General features: G+C 29.4%; 1 protein-coding gene across 1 annotated transcript; it reads right to left on the bottom strand.

The window, feature by feature from the left end:
- Positions 1–13,596: 13,596 nt before the first annotated feature.
- LOC114372331 (cell division cycle protein 48 homolog) lies at positions 13,597–18,238 on the bottom strand. Its single transcript, XM_028329829.1, has 9 exons — positions 18,082–18,238; positions 17,832–17,997; positions 17,520–17,748; positions 15,864–16,630; positions 15,557–15,778; positions 15,361–15,432; positions 14,994–15,275; positions 14,455–14,814; positions 13,597–14,129 (listed from the first exon to the last, which is right to left on the bottom strand). Exons 1-9 carry the CDS (start codon positions 18,114–18,116, stop codon positions 13,821–13,823), a joined length of 2,442 nt encoding a protein of 813 aa, XP_028185630.1. The 5' UTR covers positions 18,117–18,238; the 3' UTR covers positions 13,597–13,820.
- Between the last annotated feature and the right edge of the window lie 5,930 nt (positions 18,239–24,168).

The raw sequence follows: 24,168 nt of genomic DNA, 5'->3' as shown, positions 1-24,168 counted from the left end.
CATATTACGTATCACTGTTTTTTTTTTTATGCAACCTTCAAAAGGCAACATATATGATTAGTTACTTTTCAGACTATCTAATCGCTAATGGTCCCTGTGCTAAGGAAACATCAGACAACAACAAGCCTCAAGTAAACTTATTTTCTTGGCTACATCCCCTTCTATACCTTTCCACTTATCTTTTTTTAATAAATTTTGTGTCCTTGGATCTCTCCATCTCTTGATTAATGTTTCGTTCCAAGCAACAAATAAAACTTTAACATCAAGCTCAAATTAATTAAAGGGTCTGCTGATTTAGTACTCCCTCTACTTTAAATTAGTTGAGGTATTAGTATAAAAAAAACATTGATGTTATTAATTTTTAATAAAATATTAAAATTTTCATTTCAATTCCCCTCATAATAAATACTATCGTTTTATAGTACTTCATAATGTATATATAAAAATTATGAAAAATGATTAAAAAAATTTAGCAAAATCGTTTCAATATTTAAATTATTTATACTTTTCTTAATTTGTGTGAAAAATGTTAAACGTTGATCAATTTAAATATTCAGAATGGTGATTTTTTTATATAAATTTAATGCAATATAATTATATATTAATTTTTTATATAAATTTTAGTTATATAAAAATGAATAATTATCTTATATTTATATACGTTCCACATGCTAAAATAATTGTTTACTTGTTAAAACCGGATCAGAATGGTGCTAGAATTTTTAAGAGTTGAAACTCATCTAAAATTAATTGCTGTAAAACCAGATGAATTGATTAAAAATTGAGTAAAATTAGCGGCCCAATATGGATCGAGGATAACTGGATTGAACCGATTTGTTGAAAAGACACACTTTTTACTCTCTTTTTTTCAATTAAAAATGAATAAATAGTGTATATATATTGATTGTTTAAAATATATTTTTATTATTATTCAATCATAAATTATAATAAATTTATTTAATTTTTATAATAACTACATTAAAAATTCTATTATTAATGATTTTTATTGATTGATGATGTAAAATATTTTACACTGCATAAATATTAAATTCTAAAAAATTTAATATTATGACAATTGATACAATTCTAAAAAAATTATACAGTAATACAAATATATTTATTTAGTTTTCAGTTGTATTTTCATTGAATATTATTGTAGATTGTTGAACTTAAATATTATGTATGGCATTTAATTTAGTTTCATGTTTAAATTTTTAATAATATATAGTTATGAATTATAATATTATAAGTAAAGTTTAATTTTAATATTGTGAGATTATAAATATTATTTTTATTTTTAATATTATTCAATATATTAGATTAAAATAAAAACAATATTATTTAATTATTATTAATTCAACTATTATTGATCCACTAAATCTTAAATAAACGTATTTACGAATTACGGATGTTTACAATTTCAAAATTGAAAAAAAAAAATTTTCCTTTATTCCAAAATGATTGATATTTAACATTAAAACTTTTATATCAAAATTGTCTCAAATAAATTACATCAATTTAGTGATTTTTTAGTACTGTGTCTATCATTTGTTTTTTCAACTACTACCGTTAATTAATGAATAGTTACAAATAATATATTTATGAAAAGAAACAAAATTTTAGTAGAATTATTTTAATAAATAGCTTATTTGTTGATATTTTTAATCTTTATAAAAAAATTAAACATCAGTCATTTTTAAAATGGAAGAAATAACAACTAAATCTTAAATTTTATATGAGCATGGCCAATAACTAAGTTTGAACAGCTGTTACGGCGAAAACGATAGGTTGATTCCATTTTATTTGGAAGAAACTCAGTAATTCATTGTCACTTGGTTGGCCAATTTTCTGAACCACCATGGCACCAAATTTTTATGTGGGCGCTTTCTAAGCTCATTTAGCTATTCCACTAGAACAACCGTTCACTTCTGTTCATTCTCACGTTTGATAGCGAAAGTTTATGTTCTTTTTAATTAGGTAAAATATTTTAGGGTCCACATGATCTTATTTTTCAAACATGACATGTATTTTTTTAAAAAAATAATTTTAACTAAATCATCCTATATTATCTTATTTTTATGGAATTCCTATAATATTTTTTAAAAAACTAGATCTTACATCCTGTTAGGAAAAACAGTATAATATAGCATGCTTTTAATTAACGCATAAATTAATTAAAGAAAATTTTGGAATCTATGTATGTGCACTCAAAAGAAAAGTTTAAGTTAGTTGGTAGATGAAAGCTAAAAAACTAGTTTATTAAATTTAAAATATTCAATAAAATTAATTGTTAAAGTATCTGAAAAGTGTAAAATTATAGAAAAATAAAAATAAAAATTTATTTTAAAAAGGTAACAAGAAAAATGAATAAATATATTAAAGACAAAAATGAAAGAAAATATAGAAAGCTAGAAGCTAAAAGTTAGTATTTTTAAAAAAATGACATTTTAAGTAGTATTTAAAAAAAAACGTTAGAAACTATTAAAAAAAACTTATTTATTGAACAATCAAATAAACTCTTCAACTAGTAAAACAAGTTAGAAACTAATTAAAATGTCTTACCAAACATAATCTTAATGGTAAATTTTGTTTGGTGGTTAGGATTTTCACATAAGTTATACATACAAAACTATCTAATGAGACAACACTTTTAGAATTATTCGATGAAAGCATGGATTCCTCTTATAGGTATTTAGGTTATGTTTAACAGAACTAGTTGAAAAGTTAATTTGAAGCTGAAAAATTAGCTAAAAGTTGAAAACTAGTCGATAAATTGAAAAATTAGTTTATTAAATTATAAGTATTTAATAAGATTGACCGTTGAAGTAACTAAAAGCGCAAAATGACAAAATAAATAATAAAATCATGATTTATTAAAATAAGGTAATAAAAAAATTGGATAAATATATTAAAGATAAAAATAAAAAAATATAAAAAATTAAAAGTTGATATCTTAGAAAATGTTACTTCAAATAATGTTTAAAAAAAATGTTAAAAACTATTAAAAAATTAGTTTATTGAACAGTTAAATAAACTTTTTAACTAGTAAAAAAAGTTAAAAACTAACTAAAATACCTTGACGAATATAGTCCAAGTAAAAATTAAACTTATGCTTATTTACATTATAAATTCAAATCACAAATATTTATCATTATAATTAAAACAACATATTCTTAATTCCTACAATCATTACACATAAAAAAAAAATCCTATAATCAATATTAGTTAATCATTCAAAATAATATAACTTAATAATACTAATCCAAAAAATCTAACACTTATATTCATTGTCAAGCTTTTGAGTCACCATGATATTAGTGCGAAATATTTATCAAATTTGTTAGTGACTAATTTTTGACAAAAACCTAATTGACTATCTTTAGTGGGATTTTCTATCTTAATCATGTTTTTTCATCTAGAATGTTCAAATTTGAGACTTTACTTAAGAAATTTGAGCTCAGTTCTATTTGAACACATGACATTTTGGTATTCATTGTCAATATTTTTTGTAACTATGTTATTAGTATGAAATATCCATCGATTTTACTGATGACTAATTTTCGTTGGGAGATCTTGGCTAACCACATTTAGTGGAGCTCTCCCCTTCCAATCATATTTTTTCAATCACAAAATTTGAACTCGAGACTTTACTAAAAGAAACTGAATCTAGTATTACTCATACCAACAACTTGTTGGTATTCATCTTCAAATTTGATAATAAAAGTTTATTTTCCTTTTCTCTATAAAAAATTAGGTAAAATATTTTAGAGTCAAGTTGATCTTATTTTTGAAACATGATATGCATTATTTTTAAAATAATTTTAAATCATCTTACAATTTTTTTTATTAAATGTATATTAACATTATAAATTTTAAATATTTTTTCCTCTAATAAATTTATGCACAACTTTTTTCTTTTAAAAGAAAATCCTTGATGAAATACATTATTATTTTAATATTCTCAATTTCTTTATTAAATTTTTCATTAATAAAGTTTAAAAAATGCACATATTTTTTTATTTGAGAATAAAATTACAAGAATTAAAAAATATTACCTCTCCACCACGATTTAAAAAAGTTGTATACAATTATAAACAACAACAACAACAATAATAATAGTTTGAGTTGAGCATATATCAGTCCCACAAACCAATTTGTGAGTTAAGGGTTGCTTCTCACTAGCTTATATACTTTTTTGTAGATTTGATCTTTAATTGATGTAAGACATGATTTTTTTTTCAATATATTATATATTTCACGTTCAACAATTTTGAATTTGGAGTGTGGATAATATAATAAATGATCTTTTTAATGAATATAAGATAGACTCTAATACCATTTTAGAATGTGTTATGAATTTAGTTTAACTTCAAAAGCTAACTCATAAGATGAAGGACGTTGTTTTTTACTTATATACTCATTTCAGACTTTATCTCTAAGCGACGTGTGATTTGGATTTTCCCAATATATTTATATATGCGTTAATATAATTAGTAACCATAATTAGGGTGTCATCTTGTGTAGCTCACAAAATGCATGCTATTTGTGTACTGGAACTGAAATGCATGTGTTGGTCATTAGATTGAGTTGAGTCTGCGTGTGATATTGGTTGTGTGTTGGAAATTGAATTGTATATGTATGTTGGTCGGGGGAAATTGACACCCTTGAGCAGGGTGGACATAAGAGACTGTTGAACGATCTCCAGCAAGTGATCACGAGACCTGCAAACACTAGACACAATGACACCCAATTCAGTAAGCATAAGAATATGTAAAATAAGTCCGTGGACCGTGAGGCCTAATATAACTCCAGACATATGTGATATGTTGTGTTGTTTGTGGGATTGAGAAGAGCTTATCGTGTTAGATACATGATGTTATTTAATAATGTCTAAGAAGATTATAGGCAAAAACCCTCTATGTAAATAACACTGCTCTTAGTGGAAAAGAAGTAAAGAAAATGAAAGATTTAAATAAATTCTAATGATTAAAAATTAATAAGATCAACTATATCTCAATACAAAATAGTGAAAATACTACTCTCACGGGTCTTTAATATAAGGAACCATTCAGAAGGAACTGAAATTTTTTTATAACACATTTTATAATTTTTTTTTGAAGTATTTATTTATTTTACATTTTTTCTTATTAATTACTATAATATTTTTAACTTTAATGTTTTCGTATTTTTTTATAATAAGTTATGATTATTAATAAGAATAAAATTGATACATTAATAACATTTAAAATAAAACAATAAAATTGACTTATTTATCTATTTTTATTAGTTTGTGTAATTAGATTACAAATGTCTTAATTAAAGATCAAAAGAGGGCATGTTACAGTCCTTGGTTCTTGTTGGTAGGGGAAGAACTCAAGTGGTAGACAAATCGGGTGGCTTCCTCAATTTTTCAAATTTCATTAACATCATAGTGATTGATCATTTTTGTTCTCATTATGTTTTAATGTTGCCTTGCCTCCATCGTATGAACACTATAATTTATTTAAAAGAATTCTTCAAAACCCACGAATCTCGTGCGTTTGTCTCTACTACTTGTAACCACAGCGCATGATGATTTATTCACTATTTTTTTTTTTGTAAATTATTCACTGATTAAATTCACATGCACCTTGTCTTGTGTTGCATAGGGATCGGAGCTATATATTCATATTTTCGACTTAACTGTGTCGTGGGCATGATTTTGGATATATTTCGTCAAATTTATTGAAAATTAAAAATTTATCTTATTAAATTTAAAATATTTAATAAAATTAGATGTTGAAATCATTGAAAAGTATAAAATAACAGAAAAATAATAATATAATGATTTATTTTTAAAAAATATATATTAAAAATAAAAAATTAGTATTTTATAAAATACTATTTCAGATATCTTCTAAAAAATACTTAAACTAGTAAAAAAATTATTTAGTAAATTGACAAATAAATTTTTTAATTAATTAAAATATCTTATTAAATATAACCTTTAAATTACTATTGATGTAACCGTACTTATGATTGCGATTGTATTGAATTGAATCAAAATATCTTCACATTAAAATGGTATTTAAAAAGCATAGTTGTGGGTCAATGAAAGAAGAGAGTTAGCCGACAGCAAGAATCGTAGTGAGAAATAAAGGTGAGTTGTTGTGGGTACGACCCGCTGCAGTTGCCGCCATGCTCAGTTGCTCCCCTCGTGCGGCCATCTTCTCTTTCAGTGGCTACTGCCTCACATCACCATCACCATATCACAATCACTCTTTTTTTTCTTCCAACCATTTTCGTCCTTTGGCTAGGGCTATCTTAGCTCCACCACTCAGCTTCCATGTGTAGATTCCAAAACAATTTTGGGTCATTCTAATATTATTTCGTGCCTCTCATGAGCATAGTTCACGTGTCATTTCCCGTGTGCTGGCTATAGATGTATGGTTCGAAAAGATGGCAGGGGGATCAGAGATTTGGGAAAAAAATCTGTAATTGTGTATTGAAAGTATGATTTTAAATGATGGTCCTTAACGTCAAAATATTTTGATTCTTTACGGTAGTTCGACATATAAAGAGTTTTCATTCATTGTAATACGATGGCGACCATAATTTAAAATTACAATAAAGAGTAAAATAATATAGGAGAAAATGTTCACATCAAATCAGTTTGTGCAATGAAAAATGCTAAAAATACATTACTCCACTACCATTCTATAAAATTCAGCTGAAAAAAGTACAAAACTAAGGATATTATTACCATAACAAATACTAAAAAAGTAATGTAAATTTATATTAAATGCATGTGGTGCAATGCCAAACTCTATTTCTTTTTTTTTTGTGAGTAGTGCAATGACATCCTAACATTTCAGAACAAGAAAACTTTATTTTGTGTGTGTGTGGCATTCAATGCATGGTGCAAATACTAAAATAACTTTTCTGCATGAAAAGCAATATTGTAAATTTGCATTAAATGCACGGTACATTGTCAACATAACATTTTAGATCAAGAAAATATCATATTGTTGCGCACGTAGGTGTAGGTGTGGGTGTGAGAGAGAGAAAGTACAAAGATGAAAACCATCACCAAACAAATCATTATTATGAAGTTAATAAAAGAGGATATAAAATAAGTGGAAATAGACTTGGAGTTTTGGTCTTCAAAGCCTTCTCTTTCTTCTCTAATAATGGGATGCTAGAAAGAAATTGATATCTATATATTACAAAAAAAAGTTCATATACCAAATAAAATGTGTATCAATCCCAAAAAAAAAAAACTTATAAGACCACTAAAATATCATTCATAATATAAGTTATAATACATAATTAATGATATATGTAGACTGTCATAGTTGATAAATATCTAATAATATATATACACATACATACCGGAATTTGAAGAATTTAAAATTTTCAATTAATTAATTAATTTCCTGTTTTTAAATGTTTGTATAAAAAATAGTTAGAATAGTTTTAAAGTAAAAAAATCTTTGTATGTAAGCTTATCAAACTCGAGAGTTTACATAAACTCGTGAGAGTTTCATATATTCGATTCGTGAATTCAACTCGTAGACTCATAAGAATCCACTTCATATAAAAATAATAATAAAATATCTATAAATAACATACCAACTAAACATTTCAACCATATAATAAAGTAAAATAGTAAATAAAAAATTTCATAATACTTAAATAATCAAGTCTAGTAATGCATCACTACTAGATAATAACTTGCAGATGTTATACTAGTGATAGATCATTCCCATTGAGGGTTTGATGTTATTAAAGATGATAATTTTTTATTTGGGAACAACACACTAAATGAAAGTATGTTGAACACTAAACAGACAAAAAATAACCCAAAATAACTTACATCTTGGTATAATTTTTTTAATTTGCTAACTCGTTGACTCGGTAACAAACTTGATAGTCTACTCAGTTTACTTAGAGTTTATAGAGTCTATCCGAACTAAAAAGAGAATTTACATACGAGTCAACTCACAAAAGATAAATAAACTCGTAAGAATTAACGAATTAACTCAAGAATTTGATAATCTTGAATGTGTTTCTAAGAAACAATTCTATACTATTAAACATTTTTTTTCCTTTTGCAAAAGGCTTATCAAAGTGTTTGCCCTAGCTATAACACTACCTTTAGATTGGTATGCATGTGTCCCCTAAAAGTTGAAGTATAAGGAGGGGAAATTGCAATTTTCAAACAAAGAAGAGGAGGAGAAAGAAAGAAAAAATAGAGAGAAGGCATATTGGGCTTTCCTCATGAACGGCATAATTGTTTTTTTTTTATTACATCAATGGCATAATTGTTATGATCTAGGTCTGTGACTCTGGTATCATGTTGCTCTCCATTATTATTATACGGCATTCATGACATGATATGATGTGTTTTTTTTTACCAATTATTGTGCCACTAATGCTTCAGATGATTGCCAACCAAACTGGTCCTCTTTCAATCACTAAAATTGAAACTGTCTTTGGTTTATATTTATAATAATTGAGAGAGTACTTGTTCTTTTGTGATTTGATATTCACAAATGCAAGCGTGCAACGATTTTTGTGGTCTCATATTAGTGTCTCTCAACTTGCCACTTGCCACTTGCCAGGGGGCACGCTTCTTCGCATGTGTGTAGATAAAGTTTTGATATGTGGGGCTTATTTGCTAAACAATATCTTTCCATTGATGTGGCTAATTGTTGGAATGATCAAGTTTTTCCCGTAACGAAAAATTATGCATGTGGCTGTCTCATATTCAAGGACAAGATAGATATAGAGTTTTGAATTTAAGCTGAAAGATGTTGAGGTTTACAAAGAAAAATGTTAGTACTAGATTTTTGAGTCACAAGCTTCAATTAGAATTTGATGAGGAGACAAGAAAGATAGAGAGAGACATTTTGAATTCATTTTACTTAGCTTCACATCATTAGTTTAGAACGGGGTTTGACGAGACCCGTTGCAATTGAGTTTCCCTTGTCCATATATGTGAAGCTGTCGCTTATAAAGTTATTAAGTGCATATTGCAATAGCCAATAGTGCCAAAAAGCATAGTGTCAAATTATTTGAGTTGAACTTCATAAGTTTAGATAACTAGCTACTTGTAATTAGGGTCTGTTTACATATATATATATATATATATATATATATATATATGCTAACGTACTCTCGTGTTGGAGTATTTTAATAACCTATATTAAATTATTTGGACCAAAAATTTAATTACTTTTATAATAATAAATTTATTTTGAAATAATATGATAATTTAAATTAAAAATATATATAAACATTAAATTATGTGAGACAAAGAAGAGGAGAGAGAATGAGTGAAGGAGAAAAATAAATAAATTTTAAAAATATAAATATTAAATTATCATATTTTCTCTAAATAAATTTATTATAAAAAAATAATTAAATTTTTGGTTCAAATAATTTGGTGTAGGTTACTAAAATACTCTAATATGAAAATATGTTAGCAAATCATATATATATATATATATATATATATATATATATATATATATGAGTAAGTTTTACTATTAAATTACCACATAGATTAATTAACATGAGAATGTTTTTAATTTAATAAAAGATTTTGAATTCAAATATTAAATATGAAGTTGCTTCCATTGAAGTATATCAATGGAAAAAAATTAATAAAATTTACTTTATTAAATTTCATTTACATTTGAGATTCTTCACTTTTTTATTCAAAATATTTTAATTTTTCACTTTACAGCAGTAAAATCATTACTAAATAATCCTTTGCCTTCACAGCATTTGGTTCATTCCATATGCTTGACACATAGGGAAAGCTCTTCTCTCTCTTTTGTCCAACTACCACTTAGCATGTGAGGTGGAATTAATTCTGCTTTTAACGGATATTCGTGTCGGTCATGCGCCATGGACCATGTTTATCCATGCGTATTTCACTTTGACATGGACATGTTTTCATTTTTTCTATATTATTTCAGCCATATGGGTTTAATTATAATAAATTTAAGAGTATTCAAGACATACTCAGAAAGTTTTGTTTACGCTGCATATATATATATATATATATATATATAATAGCACTACATTTACACAAACAGATTATTCAAAAGAGAAAGGAAGTTTAAAAAAACAATTTTTTTAATAAAAAAATTGTTTTTTTTATCATCGAATTCTTTTTAACTTTTATTGATTACTATCTTCAGAATGTTCTGTGTTTCAAATTGACATAAAATAAAATAAAATGCAAACTGTTCTAGACCAAACTTGTGGGCTCTCAGGCCCGGCTCAGTGGGCTACATTTAGAGCTACACCTGAACTTGGACGAGTTATAAGGATCTTCGATTCAATGAAAGACACACACTCTAAAACGTTCTCTAACGCTTCATCTATGACGTATTCCTACAATTATCAGCTACTACCATCAAGCTCTAAAAGAAACTGAGAGAAGGAGAAGAGATGAAAATTATTTGATTTTTCAACAACTCTTTTCATGTAATCAAGAGTCTACATGGTCAAACAGAAGTTGTAGCTACCTATCAAAATCATTAAATGAGATAACAATATATTGGCCTTTATGTATGTGCCATATATAACTGATTTGGTAAAAAAAAAGATTTAATTACTTTTTTTAGTCTTTTAATTTATATTTTAAGTTCAATTTAATTCTCTTGTTTTTTTTATAAAAAAAATAGTTCAATTAAATCTTTTATTTTTAAAATGTTATTAAATATTTATTTTTTAAAATGAGTTCAATTTGATATCATTTTGTTACATCGACTTTGAAAAATTTAATAAATATGATCAAAATTGATTTCAAATAAAATTAAATTAAACTCATTTTAAAAAATAAATCAACTAATTGAACTTTTTTATAAGAAAATCAAATTGACCAAAAAAATAAATTTTAAGAAAATCATGTACATGAAGAAATTAGGGGTTGACTTAAATGTGGGAGATATTTGACCAATGGCTTATGTGAAGGAAGTTTTTATATGAAAATTTATGTGAGAACACACAATTCGTAGCACAAATGGACAAACAGAGTACCTTTTTTATTGTGATCATCAGAAAAATCATGATAAGATTGTTACCTTGCAGGATGGTTATAATAGAGGCTTCGTTCCAAATTTGGTTTTTCCAAGTCAGTTTCAGATAGCAACTGAATTCAAAGCACATGACAGGTTGCACAGCCATGGCAAAGTGAGAAAAGTAAAACAAGCCAATAAATTATAGATAATATTATTGAAATAAGGGCATCTCCCATAGGAGATCCCATTATCTTAAATCATTTTTTTTATTTCACAAAAACTTATCTTTTAATATTTATTTAAAATTTATTTTAAAATAATTAGTTATATATTTTTTTCTCTTTTTTCTTTTTTTTTCTCATTCCTTCCCCCATCCACCCCCTTTGCCCCTTGAGCCTCTCTTCTCTCTTCTCTCTTTCCTTCAATTGCTATAAAACAAGCTCGTATTTTATCTTTGTTACCTTTTCTTAATAATGAAAAATAATTTGAAAAAAATGAGTCAACGGCTAGAACTACTACTTTAAGAAAAAAAAATATAGAAATTAAGAATTCGAAATTCAATTTTGAATTGAGATTTGAATGAAATATTGATTGATGTTTTGTTTGAAAATTACGACAATTCAATTTGGATTTTTATGTTGTAAGAAAAAAGATAACCCATTTGCTCCACCCCTTTCTTCTTCCCCCACTCACCCCCTCTACTTCGGTCCCCTCTTCTTCCCCCTTTACCCTTCTCTTCTACCCCTCTCCCACTCCCTCTTATCTATGTTCTCGTGGTGCTTCAATCTTGGTCTCATTGTTGCACAAGTCTCTAATATGGCCTCATGGTCATTGTCGGCTGAAAAAAGATGATGGAACTCACAAATCAAATGAGGGTAAATTGATTTCTAAATCAAATCAAACAAAAAAAAACAGAGTTTTGAAAACTTTCTTTTCCAAGGATCGTATCACAAACTTTTGTTAAAACTAATATTTAATCAATTACCCTTAACACAAAATCTTTTTGTCAAAGTTCTTATTCAAAAAGATATTTTCTTTAAACTTCAGCAAATTGATCAAAAATACAATGAGAAGGAAAGATAAAACCAAGAGAAGATGTACATTAATTTTTATACCGATTCGCTCTCTATCTCTAAATAAGCTACTTTAGTTATCTAATCCAAACCAAATTAAATTTTCACTATACATATATAATTCTTACAAACAATCACAATCAATCTCAGTTTCTATCCCAGAAAAAAAAAAAAGATTAAGGTACCCAACCCTAGGATCCTTTGTGAATATGAGCCTAAAAGAAACCTACCATTGACCCAAACTGAAAAAACTTATTCTAACATGCCTTCAGAAATTCATGCATATGCTAACAACATGTAAAACACACGAAAAACTTGAGTCAAAGATAGACATAATCTGATCAATCGCAGACAAGAATCTTTGCATGAGTGAATGAGTCTCTTCTTGATCTTACAAGTAATTCACAACTCACTTCTAGAAGTTGAGTCTCACACTTATTCTAAGCACTTTTTCTTCTCTCTTTTTCCTTCTTAAAAGTGAGAACACAAGGTAACATTTATAGAGAAAATAATTATAACTGTCTGTAATCAATTAAATATCCAATGTAATTGATTATTTCAAAAAAGTAATCGACTATATTATCATTTCAATCGATTAAAGTGTTCTTCCCAACATCTGAAAAACTTTCAAGGATAATGCAATCAATTAGATTCTTGATTTAATCAATTAAAGTGTTCTTGATCCCTTTTGGAAACACCTTTAAGAACGAAGTAATCGACTATGATCACCTGGTAATCGATTAAAGCAAAGACTCATGAAAAATCAAACATGGTCTCAACTAAATTATGTAATCAATTACGATTAACTAGTAATCAATTAAACCGAAACTAAAATATTTCTATAAACTACAATAACTTGTGTAATCGATTACAATCAGTCTTGTAGTCGATTAAAACAAAGAGTTTTATGCACTGAAGAAGTTCTTAACTTTAGAAATAATCTTCCTACTTCTACATGTTAATGCATGATGTACTTATGAAAAAATAGAAACTAAGATGCAATAATCAATATAAATGTCACTCAAAGAGATTATATTGTTATGTATTTATTGTATTTTTTTTTATTTGGTTCTTCCCACAAAATTCAATTAGGGAGAGACAATAAAAATTGAAAAAAAAAACATGTAGACTTTCATGGTTCTTCAACAAGAACCAAACTTTAAGTATGAAAATCTTGTGGGTAGCATAGCTAGACCTTAAAAAAACAAATATTCAGTTTAAGATCTTTCTCCAAAATCAACTATTGAAGATGGTCTAACCTCTTAAGAGGTATACAAAAGACCAAAAGAAGGGAGAGAAAACCAATCTTTAGTTTTAGAAATGACTAATGAGATTAAAAGGAGAAAAAAAAAGTTAAACTAACATTTATACCTCTCCTGATATCTATTATTTCCTCAGTTCCTTTTTAATTTGACTATAACGCATTAAAAAGTTTAAAAAACTATTTTGGTAAACCGATACCATGCATTGAACTCACTCGAATAAATTTTAAGTCATAAAAATCATTATAAAGTCAAAACTAAGCTCTTTAAATCTTAAAATGTTCTTTAAATCTTCTTTGTAAGTTCAAATAAATCTTTCCACTTTCAATGAGGCTCACACCACATGAACCAGTGCCGTTTACAGACCAACGACAATAATAAATCCAATTGAAGACTGACTTCATACAGAAAATGAGAAGTACATAAATTGGCAGTATTGCCGTTCATAAACAAAAGCCACAGGTTGACCTCTAACTGTAAAGATCATCTTCATCGGCTCCACCAGCACTTGCAAAAGGGTCGGATGCAGCCCCGGCACCAGCAGCAGCACCAACAGAGCTGGTATTTGCAAAAGTGAAGTCAGATCCAAACCCTCTCGACTGCTGCAATGTTTGTGCAAAAGCCTGGTACTTGCGAATGTCAGCATCACTTACACTCCTTCGTGCATACTTCATTGATTCTTCAAAATGAGCTGCTTTGATTTCAGCTACCTCTTCCTCTTCAATATCCTCTTCCATGGCCTCAGGGTTTTCTCTTTTCCTCCTTTCTCTCTCAATGTCCTGCCAAGACAAGTTACGAAAACAAATTAGCTTTAGATTGAATCGGGTTAAAAATACTGAGGAGTGCTAACAACACATTAATTAACACACCTTTTTGAACTCACTCTCTAAATAATAAAATAATATTGATTGAAAGAAAAACCACATCAAGAAAGAGACTCAACAAACCAACAAAAAATTGTGATTTCCAACAAATTTCAATCAATAGTAGGGAGTGTTCAAAATAATGTGTTAAAAGAGTGTGTTTCTAACATTTCTCAAATATTCTCAAGTTGTCAAGGCACAGTAGTGAAGAACACAGAAAAAGGTGCCCCCCTAAGTTTACCTTCTCAATGTTCTCTCTTATAGCATACTTGCATGCACGTTGGCAAATTTCAGTAATATCTGCACCACTGAAGCCTTGAGTATACTTGGCAAGAGCTCTAAGGTCAACATCTTTTGAAACGGGAGATTTTCTCAAGCAAGCTTTAAATATCTGATGGCGGGAATCCTCATCTGGAAGTGGGATATAAATCAATTGGTCCAGACGACCTGGTCGCAGAAGTGCAGGATCTATAATGTCTGGTCGATTAGTGGCCCCAATGATGAACACAGTTTTCTTTGCTGACATGCCATCCATCTCTGTAAGCAATTGGTTCAACACCCTGTCAGCAGCACCACCAGCATCTCCTACACTGCTGCCTCTCTGCAAGATGAAGCACACAAGTTTCCAACACAGCTAACGAGAAAAGACATTACTGAAGTCTTAAGTACTAAGGCACACTAATTACTGTATTCTAATTTATTTAAATGAACACAGAAATGCCTAAGAAACAAATAACTTTTATCTGATGTCCAAGTCATAGCTTATAGTGTGGTACAAACCTGAGTTGCAATAGAGTCGAGTTCGTCAAAGAAAAGGACACATGGAGCAGAACCACGAGCTTTGTCAAAAATCTCCCTCACATTTGCCTCACTTTCTCCAAACCACATTGTGAGTAGCTCAGGACCTTTGACACTGATGAAATTTGCCTGACATTCATTGGCAATAGCTTTTGCCAAAAGGGTTTTACCACAACCAGGGGGACCATAGAAAAGAACCCCCTTGGAAGGTGACATTCCAAACTTCTCAAATTTTTCCGGGTGTTCCACTGGATATTGAACAGTCTGAGAAAGAGAACATTTATTAAAACCTAGACAACAATGAGAGAAAACAAGTAGAGATGTAGCTCAATGCAGGAGCTCAATTTACCTCTTGGAGTTCTCTCTTCACATTTTCAAGACCACCAATGTCTTCCCAACTGACATTAGGCACTTCAACAACCTGGTTCATTAGTAAAATCAAGGTTACATACACATCAAAGTTTGAAAGCCTAATCACAAGAGTGTCAACAGAGGAGGGAGGAACAAAACGACAGAAAGCTATAAGAAACTGCTAAAATGCTTACTGTTTCTCGGAGAGCAGAAGGATTGCTTGTCCCAAGAGCAGTCTGGAAATGCTCATTTGTCACTGCCATTGAGTTCAGTATCTCAGCATCAATGGTCTCATCTTCCAAGTCAATGACATCCATTTTCTCTCTGATGCACTGAAGAGCAGCTTCAGTACACAAAGCAGCCAAATCAGCACCAACATATCCATGAGTATCCTTAGCAATCCTTTCTAAATCAACCTGTAAATTACACAATGAACAACCTTCTCAGATTTCAGAACATTCAAATCAAACCACAACTTAGGGAGAAAGATTTGATCCTTACATCATCAGCAAGCTTCATATTTTTTGTATGGATACGAAGAACCTCTAGACGCCCAACTTCATCTGGTACACCAATATCAATCTCCCGATCAAATCTTCCAAATCTCCTAAGAGCAGGGTCAATGCTATTGGGACGATTCGTGGCTCCAATAACAATTACATGTGCACGGGATTTAAGCCCATCCATGAGGGTCAAGAGTTGGGAAACAATTCTCCTCTCAACCTCCCCATGAGTCTTTTCACGCTTTGGAGCTATTGAATCTATCTCATCAATGAAGATAATAGAGGGTGCATTCTTCTCAGCTTCCTCAAATGCCTTCCTCAGATTGCTTTCACTCTCACCAGCCAATTTTGACATGATCTCAGGGCCATTAATGCAGAAAAAGAAGGCACCAGTTTCATTTGCAACAGCCCGAGCAATTAAAGTCTTACCAGACCCAGGTGGTCCATATAGAAGAATTCCTTTTGGTGGCTTAACACCAATAGATTTGAACAATTGTGGATGCCTCAATGGCAGTTCCACCAGTTCCCGAATCTGCGCCATCTGCTTTCTAACACCACCAACATCATCATAACCAACCTCATCTAATCGATTCTCATCTTCCCTTTTAACAGGCTCTCCCTCACAGAAGATCTCAGTGTCAGGAGCAACAACACAGTACTCAGCAGGATCAGTTTCAATAACCTTGAACTCCACACTTCTCATCCCCCCTCTCACAAGGAACATATCACCCTTCCTCACTGGCCTATATGCCTCAAGGAAATAAGCTGAAAAAGTAAAACAGGACTTAATGCATAGTTGAATTAACTTATTTTTATAGAAATAATTACTTGCTTAAGCAGCTTCCTCATACACTTCTGAAAAGAAAAAAAATACTACTCCCTCGTTTTACTTTTAATTTATTACTATGCTATGGCAAGCCTCACTTGGTCACCATTTTACATGCTTAGTATTCAAAACAAAAATAGAATGCAACAGAATATATATCCTGCCAATTTAACTTCACAGAAGAGATTTGTTTCTTCACCTATGCAGTAAAATTAGAGAAGCCATCCATTACTTATTAAAATTTGGATGAACTTCTCCATAAACACTTACAGGCAGGAGAAGAAAATAAATGGAGCTTCTCCATCAATTATTTTTATCTATATTAAAGCCATTGATTATTTATTAAAACTCTTATCCATAAACACTCCTAAGAACATCCCCGATGCGGGTGCTTAAATGAGTTGCTTAACAAATTTTTCCATTAGAGCTGATGACTTGGCATTGAATTGCTTATATAAGCAACCATTGCTTAATTGATTATTTCCAAAACAAGAACAATTTTTTCGATCCAAAATTTAATGTGACTCAAAGTTAAGTATTTACTCTAGCAACTTTAGCATTGGAGTAAAGTTTTACGTTCTTAAATCTAAGTGGCATTGTAGGTTCACAAATTTAAGATAAGAAACACATTTAAGCAGTCATGCAGATGCTTTAATACACTCTTCCAAAAATGAACTGAGATTCTCCTATGCACTCAATTCACTTCATAAATGCTTGTTAATAAGTTTATCCAATCAAAGACCTAAGATAATTAACTTCCGTTTCTTCTAAAGCAATCCTCTAAGCATCTTATCAACAAACCCTTCGAAAACAGTAACTTAAACTCACGTTTCAAGTACGCATCGAAGAGATTCCCAGTAACCCCTTCAATGGTATCATCCACGGGAAGAATGTGCACACGCTTTCCGTACTTTACATCAGCGCACTGGTGAACGGAAACAACGTCTCCAAGCCTAACCCTAAGGTTGTTCCTCACAACCTTGTTCATCCGTATCTTCGGCTCCTCGCACGTCTCATCGGCAAGCGCAATACAAATAGTATCTTTTCTCTTCTTCCCCTAAACCACAAAAAAAAAAATGTTATCTAAAATAATTTCCGTTCATTTCCGTTTCCTCTCACACAGTGAGTTCAGTGGTTTACCTTGAGCAGAATAGTATCACCACGGAAGAGCTGGAGCTTCTCCATGGTGTTGGGATGAAGTGCGACGACGGAGTTGTCATCGTTTACAGCCTCATCAACAACGAGCCGGTTCGGCGCCTTCTTGCGCTCAAGGATCGCGGTGCTGAAGTCTCTTTTCGTACCCTTACTGAAGAAACAGAATCAGTTAGATTCATAGTAAAAAGAAAGAAAAACGATTGAATTGAGATTTGAAAAAGAAGAGGAATCTTACGCATCGGAGGAGGAAGACTCAGGTTGGTTGGCCATGATGGAAATGAAGAGAGTCGAAAGAAAATGAATGAGTAAAAAGAAAAGGGATCTGAAAGTTGGGAAGATGGGTAAGTCAGTGGATATTTATGAAGTGAGGGAATGGGAAAGCTTCGTTTCCTGTTACCTAACAAAAATAAAAGAAGAAGCATGGAATTTGTTATTTTGCTTTTAAAATTAAGTTTATTGGATGATAAAACTTGCTGATTATTTTAAGAATTTTGTATATTCTAGAATAATGGAGATGTTTCAGAGAGAATGAAATATGTCATGTAGCTGGGAGTATATTGAATTAAAATTTTAAAAAATTATTTTTACATAATTTTGTTTTTTGAATTTTAAAATATTAGGTAAAATTATAATAACTTTTAAGACTTATATGATTATGATTAGATTTTGTATTTTGAATTTTAATAAATTGAAAATAAAAGAATTCATAACATTTGAAACAATTTTATGGATTTACCACATTAAAAAAAAAGAAAATTACTATATGTTTCATTTTTTTTCATGATTATTTTTTATTCAACTCTTCTCAACAGTGTTATCAAAATCTTTTTACTAAATTAATAAGTCAAAGTTTGAATCGATAGGTCACTTATATATATTTATTTAAAAATTAGAAAATATGTAGTATAATATATGTAACAAAATATGATTCATCCATATTTCATACTTTAAATAAAATATATAATTTTAAAGTAGCATAGTAAATAAATATTATTATTTTTAATTTAATTGCTAATAAAGTATATTAGTTTAATGGCAATTAAAACTTTTTATAACTAACTGGTATCAATCTCTTGCTAGACCAAAACTTCATTCGTTAGAGACATAAAGTACTTAGAGAGTTTAGTGTGAAAAATTTTTAAAAAGAAAAAGATTCAAATTAAAAGGATAATGCAACCAGATTAATACTTCTACAGAAAAGAATGTTTTGTAAAGATATTTTCAGACAATTTAAATATTTTTATTTGGTTATATTAGTATAAATCATCTCTAATTCATATATTTTTTTAATATTATACTCTTTTTTTTCATTTTCTTTTGATATACTTTGTGTTTAAATAACTTGAATTCAATATAATTTTGTTTATCAATTATTTTTGGATTTGTACATTACTTATACGAAATTTTATAAGTTTCTTTTTTTAGTTAGTATTTTACTAGGTTTTAAAATAATTAATTGATTAAAGACGTCTTTAAGCAAACTTTTAAATAGGCTCGTAGGTCAAGTCAGACTTTTATGTAGGTCGAGCCTTCAAAAAAAGCCTATGACAGGTAATGAGCTAAGCTCAAGCTTTGCGTATTCAACTCAAGGCGAGCTCAAGCCTAGTAAAGCTTGGCTTGGCTTGACTCATTTTCACCCCTACCTGTGGAGATCTCTTCTTTTTAGTTGGTTGTTTGGGTATGGAGGATATTGTGTGCGGAGTGTTAAAGGAGGTCTCAGTGTATGGATGGGTGGGTCAAACTACCTAGGTTTGGGTATAAATATATAATTTTAGGGATGGATTGGTGGTTTGGGCAGCGGGTTGTAGTCGAGCTTTGCATTATCACGGTGGCTGCAGATCTAAAATTGTTAATGAAGGTAGAAGTGTTTCATGGAGGAGGTAGTGTCTTGGGGCTTGCTGTTGTGGAGGAGAGAGAGGACTTGAGACTTTTTTTTTTCAATTTTTAAAAAGATATAAATTATTATTAAATAAAATTTAGAAGTTGGCTCGCCATGTTATAATAAAATTTAAGGGAACATTTTTCACCTTTTAAAAATTAAAGAAACACATTACAATTTAAAATAAAGATAAGAGATCAATAAAATAATTTAGCCTTTAATATATATTATTATGATATAAAATCTATTAATTAAACTTATATAATTATCATTATGTTATATTATTTTTAAAAAATATATTTTCTTATTAGATTTTGTTTAACATATTTTAGATGAAAAATATTTTTTATTTTATTTTTTGTTAGCATTATATTCAATATAGCATCATTGTATAGTACCCTTAAATGTTTAAATAAACTAGTTATATAATAGAAAAATACTAGAACTTGTGACATGTAGATCGAACAATTCACCGCTTCACTTAAAAATAAACATTTGGCTATTATTTAATTTTAAAATATTAATTAATTACAATTTTTTAAATTTTTTCTCTTTTACAAACTTATCCCTCAAAATTGCACTAATGCATAAATAAAAAGACAACTTCTATTTGTGATTATGATTTTGTGAACAAACTTAAACACGTTGAAAGAGTCTAAGGTTGAGAAAGAGATGAAAGTGAAGCATGATTCTTAATACTTTGAACCATGTGACCTCTTTAAAACAAATAAGTTACAATTACATAGCTAAACAGAGAGATCATTTTGATCAACCAGAAACAACTCTTTCAAATAACCAACAAATAAAGTTATTGGTGTTCCCAAAGGCTACTTGTACTAAATAGGACTTGGAAACAATCTTTTATTTCTATTTTCATATTTATGAACTTAGTAAAAATAAAACTTATGGCTGTAGGGTAAAAAAAATAAAATAAAAAATTATCACATCTACGTTGATTCTTCAAATCAAACTCAACCACCTTTCACGTGCAGTGTTCTTGCAATCAGGAAAATAATTTAAATGTGTCTACTTCCAACACAATTGTTATTGCAGGTTACAAGGTTTTATCAAGAACAATTTTATTATACCAAGACCCATGATTCATACATCCTCCAATTTTTTTTTCGGATTTTTGAAAAATGTTTTAAAAGGTATTTCTATTGAGAAAATGAAGTAGTGAAATGAAGGGGACATGAGATGAATCTTCAACCATGAACCACTCCCACAAATGACACTTTGCGCATCCCCAACATCACTCTCGTTCTCTACTGTTAATGGCACATTCTTCTTGTTCTAGTCTTCTCTCAACACCCACTCAAATTCCTTTTCCTCTTCATCCTTGCTTGTCTCTACAACGTGCATGCCAAATTGTTTGAAGTCTTGTGGGAGAACCACTAAAGAAGTGTGGAAGTTTGGAAAAGAGAACAAAGTTAAAAGATTGAAATTAACTAACATGTTAAAATTAAATAGTTATCAAATGTTTCTTTTTAAGTGGATCGATGAATTGTTCGACCCACAAAATTTGCCCGTTCAGCATTTCTCATAAGAGATTAGAGATTCTTACCATAAACTTGTCCACAACTGCTTTTTTAGATGAATCTTGTGGTTGAGGTTCATTTGTTGGTAAGAAATTGGTCAATGGTCATGTCACCTACGTATAAATATATGTGTATTTACATATATATTTATTTATGTACAATAATACGAGTACATGCACATATATGCACGCACATACACGTATATTTATAATTGCATGTATGGACCAAGATGAGTTTTGAGGTGTTCATACCCACATTCATCTACATCAATATCAATTTTTGTGAGTAATACACTAAGGTTGTTCCTAACAACCTTGTTGATCCCTATCTTGGTCTCCTCCATTCTCATCTAGAAGTGCAATACAAATTGTATATTTCCTTTACTTTCCTAAGGGACCAAAAAAGCAACACAAACGTTTATCAAACACCCAAACTCAAACTCTATTTTTTTTTTTTTGCATAGTGGGTCTATTTGTTTTAGCTTGAGCAAAATAGTGTCACTGCAAAAGAGCTGGAGCTTATCCATGGTGTCAGGATGGAGGGGAGGATGAAATTTTTATCGTTTACAACCTCATCAACGACAAGTCAGTTTGATGTCTTCTTGCCCTTCAGGATTATCGTATTGAAGTCCCTCTTGGTTCCCTTACTCAAAAAGTAAAAAATGCAATCATTTAGATCCAATGAAAATAGAAAATTGATTGAATTGTATTGAGATTTTAAAAAGATTTTAACAATGTAAAACAATTTTATATCGTCATCCAATCAGAAATTACCGTTTGAATTACTTTAAGATAATTATTTTAAAACTCAAAAACTCATTATAACTTTTTATACTGTCTTATTTTCTCTTTTAAAAAAGAGTAAAAGCTTTAACATTAGAGGACTGGGTTGGTTTGCCATGGAATTGGAGAGACTTGGAAGAGAATGAATGAGAAATAATAGCCCTATCAAGATTTTTTCCTATTTCTCAAAACAATATTTTCACAATTAAATTAACCTTTTGAATTTTGGAATTGGAAAGTATTTTGAGACAAAGGATTCATTTATTTAAACTTATCTATTTTTTTAAAAAACAAGTTTTTTTTATGTGTATTTGTTTAAACTATTTTGACTTTAAAAAATAATTTTTTGTTTATTTAGGAAGTAAATTCTTAGAAAAATACTTATTTTAAAAAATATTTTTTCCACAATTTATTTTTGTTAAGTTTAAACAAAATGACCAAAAACTTAATTGCTTATCAAGATATATGAGGTTTTTTTTTATTTAGGATAAGAATGAGAATCAACGTATTTTTTGTATGGTTGTTTTTTTAAGACATCTTTATTTGTATATTTAATTTTGTTAAGTATCTATTATTTTTTAATTTACACTGTTTTTTTAAATAAATTTTATGTTCTTTTTTAAAAATAAATTAGTAACAAATAGAAGTAATTTATATCATAATTAAAATTATTCATTATAAATCTTAAATATATTTTATATATTTAAATAAATACTTATTTATTAATTATAATATATTGATATGTTCAAAATTATTCATTTATTATAAATCTTAATTATATAAAAAATTATATTTTATCTTCCATTTATGAATGACTTATAAAGATAAGACTACAAAGTGCTTATTTATTTTATCGTTGCAAAAAGAATTTTAACTCCCAAAAAATAAAATTTGTAAAAACATTCATATCTTTAGTTTTACAAAACAGGGTTTGTAAATCATTGTGTACCCCATTTTAAAGGACCTCCAAACCATGCTGGAAAACTCAAACTTTATATCACTAAACAAACATTTTTAGTTTTATAAAACATGATGGTATGTTTTGATAAAAGACTCAACATATAAGTATACAACTATCTTGGAGTATGTTTGGATGAGGCAATTTAAAATTTAAAGATTTAGAATTTTAAGTTCTGAGAATTTCAAATACTTCAATTTAAATTTTTTTATTTTTAAGATTTTATGTTTGGATATAACCTCTTTCTTCAAGGATCCAATTACCACTAAAGCCCCAGATTTCAAACCAAACCCAAATTCTCCTAACTCCCCTAAGTTCAACTTCTCCCTCTTCAAGAAAAACTTCAAATTCAGAGTAAGCTTCAAATTGCACCCTACCGCACCAGAAAACTCTCCATCTCCCTTATCCCGCGCACACCACCACAACCACTGTAACCACAATGGTGGAAGAGCCCGAAAACAATCCAGCGCCGCCGAAACCTCCAATCCCCTCCGCACCGGATGCCGCAAAGGAAATTGCAGCTCCGGCAACAACGTCACAGCCAAGTGCCGAGGTCGCCGATCCTCTGGCGCTAGCTTCGAAGCGGCAGCGCCGTCCGAGTGTTCACTTGGGGGAGATCGGCGACCAACGCGTCTCCACGCACGGCCACGACTCGCACACGCGTCGCCCGAGCATGCCACCCTGGATCTGACAGACTCCAAAAAATCTTCCAGAACCTCAAAGGCGCACTCCGTGACGAACATGGCGAACTAGAGAGAAGAGAGAATTGTTACCAAATTTTCAAATTCACTCCTTTAAAGATAAAATTTGAAATTTTATTCTTTCAACTAACTAAAATCCCTTTTAAAATTCTAAAATTGTGAATTCCTTCTAGTAAAATATCCAACCAGTTACTTTTAATATAAAAAAATTTAATTCCCTGTAAAAAAAATACATTACCTATTTAAATTATCCTATCTAAACACACTCTTATTTCTTTCTTAAAAAAAACTATTATTTAAAATAAAAAATATTTTTCAAAATTTGCTTTGGTGAATTTTATACTAAAACAAAATACTAGTTTAAATTGATGTTTTTAAACTGCAGCAATTTGTTGTGATTGTTCTTAAATAAAAAAAGTTTATTGATTTAAGTCTATTAATCTACTTTACAATAGTTAGTTCAG

This window comes from Glycine soja, chromosome 10 (genome assembly GCF_004193775.1).
Source record: "Glycine soja cultivar W05 chromosome 10, ASM419377v2, whole genome shotgun sequence".
NCBI classification, from domain to species: Eukaryota; Viridiplantae; Streptophyta; class Magnoliopsida; order Fabales; family Fabaceae; genus Glycine; species Glycine soja.
Note: the sequence above shows the minus strand (reverse complement) of the source record. Positions and strands in the feature narration are given on the sequence as shown.